General features: G+C 37.1%; 1 protein-coding gene across 2 annotated transcripts in view; it reads right to left on the reverse strand.

Moving 5' to 3' along the window:
* fstl5 (follistatin-like 5) overlaps positions 1-7,279 on the reverse strand; it is a 138,320-nt gene that overhangs the window by 20,468 nt on the left and 110,573 nt on the right. For both annotated transcript variants that reach the window (XM_016476621.1, XM_016476620.1), the window contains exons 11-12: positions 1,856-1,882; positions 1,596-1,714 (exon numbers count right to left, since the gene is read on the reverse strand). In XM_016476621.1, the coding sequence (XP_016332107.1) occupies positions 1,596-1,714; positions 1,856-1,882 (146 nt within the window). The remainder of the gene's footprint in view (positions 1-1,595; positions 1,715-1,855; positions 1,883-7,279) is intronic.

A 7,279-nucleotide genomic window follows, 5' to 3' on the forward strand; every position in this document is an offset into this window, starting at 1 on the left:
GGACGAGCTCACTGACACGGTGACCTCCTACATCAGTTTCTGTGAGGACATGCGTGTTCCAACCAGGACTTATTTAACATTTAACAACGACAAACCTTGGTTCAGTGCAAAACTCAAACAGCTTCGCCAGGCCAAAGAGGACGTCTACAGGAGTGGGGACAAAGCCTTGTACAAACAGGCCAAATATAAACTGAATAGGGAGATAAGAGTGGCAAAGTTAAACTACTCTGAAAAGCTAAAAAACAGCTTTCAAGTAATGAGTCTACATCAGTGTGGAATGGCCTGAAAGCCATCACCAGCTACAAGACCCCATCCCCCAGCACTGAGGCCAATCAACAACTGGCTGAAGACCTGAACGAGTTTTACCGTAGGTTTGAAAAGCAAAAGACTGGTCTGACACCCCACACCCGCTCCGACCGTCTCACAGCACAGCCATCAACACCCTCCCCCTCCCTCCCCCCTACTGTTTCTCAACCTGTACTCAAGATCTGTGAAGAGGATGTATGCAAAGTCTTCAGAAAGCAGAAGATAAGGAAAGCCAAAGGCCCAGACGGTGTCTCTCCAGCCTGCCTCAAAGCCTGTGCTGTCCAGCTATCATCCATCTTCACATTGATCTCAGATTCATACACATTATTTATTGTTAAGTTTTACTATTTTAAATGTTTTTTTTTTTCTGTTCTCATGTCAGATGTGTATGTATGTATGTATGAATGCATGTATGTATGTACCAGGAGCACCTTAAAAAAAAAACACAACAAATTCCTCGTGTGTTTGCGCACACCTGGCGAATAAAGCTAATTCTGATTCTGATTCTGAATAGACTGAAGGGTGGATAGATGGATGAGTTATGGATGGATAGAAAGAATAAAAGAGAAAAGGAATGAAGCAAGGAAGGAATGATGACAGATGAATGATTGGATGGATGGATAGAATAAAAAAAGAAAAGGAAGGAAGGATGGATGGATGGATAGATGGAAGGAAAAAAGAAAGGAAGGAAAGATGGATGGGTAAACAGAATGAAGGTTGGATAGATGGATGATGAAGAAAGAGTGAAAGAAAATGGGGAAAAGGAAGGAAGGATGGATGATGGAAAGAAAGAAGAAATGATGGATGGATGATGGATGGATGGATGAAAATAAATAATGAGAAAAGGATAGATGATGGAGGGAAGAATGGTTGGAAAGAAGCAAAGATGGATAGGTCAACAGAATGAAGGATGATAGATTAATGGAAAGAGTGAAAGAAAAGGGTGAATGGATTGATTTAAAGTAAGAAAAAGAAATGGAAGGAAGGAAGGAAAAATAGAATAGTAGGATGGATGCATAGATGGAAGAAAGAAAGAAAGAAAGAAAGAGAAATTGAAGGAAGGAAGGATAGATGGATGAAAAGAACAGCATACATCATACTGTATGTAGCCATTCATGCAAACAAACACCAGCAATCAATCATTTTTTTGTTGTAAAACAATTGCAAAAGAATGCTGATAAATAAATAGCAGTCATAAACTTCACACTTACAGCATGCAGGAGGGAAGACAGAGGCTTTATGTTGCACATTTACAAGTGCGTAAACATTTCTCTTATACGACAGCTCACCTGCAGGCCAAGAAGCTTCTCGCTGGGTTTGATGTGTCTCTGAATCTCACAGGCCACTGGCTGGATGACTTTAATACCGTCCTCATAAAACACATAGAACATGTTTCCAATCCCCAGACCTGTAGTATGACATAGATAAGTTTGTTCAGGGCTCAACCCCCCCCACTCCAAACTTCAACATTACCACTACCACTATCATATACCTGAGTCCAGACATACACTAGACATTAATATTGCATTGAAACACAATGCTTACTTACCTTCTTCTCTCCACAGGATGTTAGCCACTGCAAGAGAACACAAAGAAGACTCATGTGAGAGATGTTTGCTGTACTTTACTCATCCAAAAGTTAAAAAATCCACCCCACCAGAGATATAAGATGAACTCACACCTCTGGCTATAAAAACCTCCCACAGATTATTGCAACAATATTTGTAGGTTTTTTTTTTCTGCTGTGGTTTAATGCTGAGAGTTGTGTTTGATTTGGCCAAGTAATTATATTCTGCAACCTGAGGAGCTTATTGATTTGACTCGCTCATGTGTAATCAATACTGTGTCGGCATTGTACATTGAGGTCAGCCTGTGGGAATTTATACACTCACACACAGTGGCCAACCACAGCGTTCACACAGAGGAAACAATGTGCATTAGGGTGAAAGTCAGAGCTTATCTTTGCATTAAGCATGATTATTTACCCATAACTGCTGGAGCTGTGACTAGTATTACCTTTTAAAACACTTAAACTTTGGAGATTGAGATCAATACCTTACTAACAATGATCAAATACCTTTAAAATGGGTCTTATGGCAATCAAGCGGTTTAGCAAAGCGTCGCTGAAGCATAACCAAAAAATATCACACACAATTAACTCCTAAATAATTCCAAAAGCATTTTAGTACAGAATACATTGGCTTATAACTACAATAAAAACACCTCCATTACGAAGAAATGATTCCTGATGGCCTCGGCATTTGTGCTAAAAATAACAATGATGGCCATTACCCGCAAATAACCGATATGCCATTATTATGCTCTTGCAATATTTGTCACCAAGGATCTATTGATAAATATGACTCGTTAGCAGAAAAGAACAGTATATTATGCCAATAACGTCCAAATTCTCCTCCTTATTACTTTGTGATTGTTCACTAGTGCAGTTTCGTAGTGAAGATGTGACCTCCAACTGTTCCTCAGCAATCTGATTCAATCTCTTCAGTCTGCGAATCAATCTCCCACAATTCACCTGTGCTACAATCCCTGCACCAAGCGATTCTCAATCTGCTCTCTCACTTCATCAAGGAGACAGAAGAGCACAGTAACGGAGCTAGAGTTAATCTTCAAAAAGTCCTTAGTCAAGTTCTTTTTCTATGAGTTAATGCATCGGCGCAATCTAAAAGACTTTTGTGAAAAATACTGCCATTGCATCAGCAAATGATGAGGACTGTTAAAAAAAAAAAGATTCAGGAAACATGGAGCTCCGCTACAGCATGAAAGCAGAAGGGTGTGGTTTGGAAGTAATGTGATCTGGAGTCTTTTCCAATAACACAGAGTATTGACACAATTCATCACCAGGCAGGGGAAATAAAGAATCATAGAAATATGTATGGACACTGGTGAAATAAGTCAAAGTGTTGATCTGGGTACAAAGTAAATTCAAATTTGATGTTTATACAGTTTCCATGTTAAAGGAACACCATTTATTTTACACTTTAGACTCAACATGCAACCAATACCATAATATTTTGTATATTGATACTAAAATACTAGGGATGCACTGATACCGATACTGGTATCGGTATCGGGCCCGATACTGAGCTCCTGTACTCGTACTCGTTAAAATGCCCCGATACCAAACGCCGATACCACACAGCAAGTGATAAGCGCCATATTCAGACAATGAAACACGGACAACAGAACAACAGACAGCAGAATGGAGTTATTAGAGATTAAGGATGTCTACGAAGTATATGTATGCAATGAATATAATGTTAAACATTCAGGATTAATGCCTGTATAGCTGATGTGAGCGAGCTGATAAACAAAGCACGCTGAGTGGATTGAGCGCGCGGTGGCGCAGATGCGCGAGCTTGTCGAGTTAATATATCTTTCTCACAGACATCACTGGAAAGCTTGTAGTTCGGTCGGATATGTCAAAAACAAGTAAGTAAAACAATGCACAAGTTACTAAACGGTAGGGAGAGAGAGAGAGAGAGACAGAGAGAGCGCGCGCAATTCTGTTGTGTGATCTTTGATGTTCATTCACTTAGCACACGCATCATTTGGATTAAAACTAAATCGTAAAAATAAGACCATTTATAGGGGCATTCACTATAAACATCATTTATTTTCAATCTTAGGCATACACGACTTTCTGGCGAAAGTGAATCTAGCAGCCTGTGTGAAATGCGCTAGGCTGTACAACTGTCCTCTCATTCTGCACCAGTACAAATACATGCATGCGTTGCGTGTGTTTTGCTTGCTTGAGTGTTTCTACATTATATGAGTGGCTTTGGAATATAAATCGCAGCACGTTTCAGATGAAAAAAAAATATTGGTATCGGTACTCGGTATCGGCAAGTACCAAAAATAAAAGTATCGGTATCGGGCGAGTACTGGAAAAAGTGGTATGGGTGCATCCCTATAAAATACTATTCTATGGTGACCGGGAGGGGACATGTTCAGTTTACTTAGTTTTGCGTTGGCCACGAGATATTAATTTGTGGGAACGTCATATTAACTCGTGGGACCGTGATAATATGTTGTGGACGACATCCTTATGTCATGGCCTCACGAAGTCAAGTCGTGGCCTCGAGATGCTATGTTGAGGGAACAACATCTTTTTCTCGTGGCCACGAGTTTAATGTGTAAACAAACCTGCATGACCTGGGATTATGTCACGTTGCACACACACACGAGGGACGAGGAGACGCTGGAGAATATGTTGACAAGACTTTATTTGCACCAAGGGATTATCAGAGATGGATTTATTAATATTTTATTTTGAATTAAGAAATTATTAGATTAATTATTATTTAAACTATTATTACATGATTAAATTATTTTAACCATAGGCCTAGGCTTCCAGACTGTATTGCGTGCGATGTAGACAGCATTTGAATGAAGTTTATCATGAATAAATGTTACATCAAGTACATAAAATAAAATAGCCCTACAAAAAACATTTTTATCCATCCCACAGTCTTGTAAGTACATTAACTGATCGTCTTTTTCCGTAATATTTGTATATTATTATTATTATTATTATTGATTATATTTTTATATTCGCTGTTATGTATTTATTTTCCCTTCATTTCGATCTTTTTACTTAATGTTCTAAATAGTTTTGTAAATAATAGCCTACTGTAAATGCCCAACATGCCAATAAAGCTTTGATTATGCTATGACTTATGGGATTTTTTACTGAAAGTGCAGTTAAAAGGTTGATTTTAACATATATTTTATTTAATTTTATTTCAGCTAATTAATAGACTATTATAAATATAGTGTTTCATTGAGGAATGAATAATTCACAAATGAAAACACAACATGCTCATTTATCGTCACATATGGGCGTAAATACAATCATTAAATCAAAACTTTATTGGCATAATTGTCAGGTGTTTACAGTATTTGCAAAATATGGTACCATATTAATAAATACTAGCTTAATTATACAGAACGTTAATTAGGTGAAGTGCTACACGAATTGAAAGGGGAAATAAGAATATATAACAATAAATATAAATAACCAGTTAACCTAATTAGCCTACAGTTATATAATAATAATATACAAATATTAAATAAAAAGACACAATCAGTTAACGGATTTACAAGTCTGTGGGATGGATAAAAATGTTTTATCCATCTGTGTTGCTATATGATCACACAGGTTTGTTTACGCATTAAACTCGTGGCCATGAGAAAAGGATGTCGTTCCCTAAACATAGGATCTCGAGGCCACGACTTCACATCGCGTGGCCATAACATAAGGATGTCGTTACCTCGACAAAATGACTTTGTGGCCACAACATATTATCACGTTCCCACGAGTTAATATGCCGTGGCCATGACAAAACTAAGTGAACCGAATGGTCACCATACTATTCTTCTTAAATATGTAAAATATTTTTAAATCACTTCAAACATAAAAACTCTGTTTGTAAAACTCTGCAAAAGTAAAAAATTAAAGCGGCAAGATAGTATTACAGTAGATATTATACTATTTTTCTAAGATTCTTCAATTTAAAGTTAAAAATCTAATTAAATAAAATTGATTTTTAAATTAAATACATTTAAATGCTAAATAAAAAAGAAAGCTTAAAAAAACAACAACAACCTGATGTCATATATACAGTATACAGTATATATATATATATGTGTGTGTGTGTGTGTGTGTATATATATAAAAAACAACAACAACCTGATGTCATATATACAGTATACAGTATATATATATATATATATGTGTGTGTGTGTGTGTGTGTATATATATATATAATTTTTAAATTTTTTTTTTTACTGATTATTTTGAGGATTTTGTCTCATAAAAGCTAATTAAAAAAAGTCCCATTTATATATTGTATTTTTAAAAAAATTTTTTTACTGATTATTTTGAGGATTTTGTCTCATAAAAGCTAATTAAAAAAAGTCCCATTTATATATTGTATTGCATAATTTAGCTCATCTATCCATCAGAATGGTTCAGGTTAGTGGAACACGGCTGCTGGGAAAAACCACAAACCTTACCTCAAATGCACTCTGCCCGAAACACTATGTTCCCAACAGCAGAGTTACATTTCATGCTGCCGGTGGGAGATAAAGCAGTGGTACGAGTCGACTGTGATGGCGTAACAGGTGAAGGCCAGTGTTGGACTCTAATTAGGTCTCCAACACAACGGAAAACTAATCAAGACAAATGCCTGGGGTTTGCATTTCTGCTTTGCCTCTGAATCATTCATGGACCTATCAAAGTATTCATGAGTTGAGAATGCAACTCTGCGTCTATAACGATAATGCTCCGTTATGCAAATTCCCCTGGTTGTCCTGCATAATTAAAAGAGCGAACATGATTTAATTATGACAATTATGAAGACTCAATAAGTGAATATGCTATATGACTGAAGGATTTGTTGAAGCAACCTTTCCCACTTTCTACATTTGGTGTGTAGCGTGTATATGGAAAAATACTGTGTATTTGGTAGGTTTGGAAGGTCATGCTACCTTACAGATGAGTGCACTACCTTATTTTGCTGGTATTGCGTTCTTTAAACTTTAATACAAACTCCTACAGTCTTTTGGATATTGAGGTTAATGCCCTCAGGTGTAGGGCAACACCTCAGAGAAGGGCTAATGCTGAAATAGACTCCAGAAAATAAATTTGATGAAAGAAGGAAAAGAAAATAGCCTCTAATTTTTGTCTTAGAGTGGTGATACAGAGTGTAAGGTTCAACTGTCCAGGAAAACTGGCCTTTAGACACATCTTCGCACACAGGTGTTCAGGTCGGTCATTATTGACTTAAAGGGGTCATATGATGCGATTTCAAGTTTTCCTTTCTCTTTGGAGTGTTACAAGCTGATTGTACTGTTCAAATATGGAGTTTTGCGCATCGTGTGTGTGTGTGAAAGAGAGAGGGGGGGTCACATCACAGTGGAGTCAGCTGTCTTAACCGTGGCTTGTGTACTG

This window comes from Sinocyclocheilus anshuiensis, unplaced genomic scaffold (assembly GCF_001515605.1).
Source record: "Sinocyclocheilus anshuiensis isolate Anshui unplaced genomic scaffold, SAMN03320099.WGS_v1.1 scaffold328, whole genome shotgun sequence".
NCBI classification, from domain to species: Eukaryota; Metazoa; Chordata; class Actinopteri; order Cypriniformes; family Cyprinidae; genus Sinocyclocheilus; species Sinocyclocheilus anshuiensis.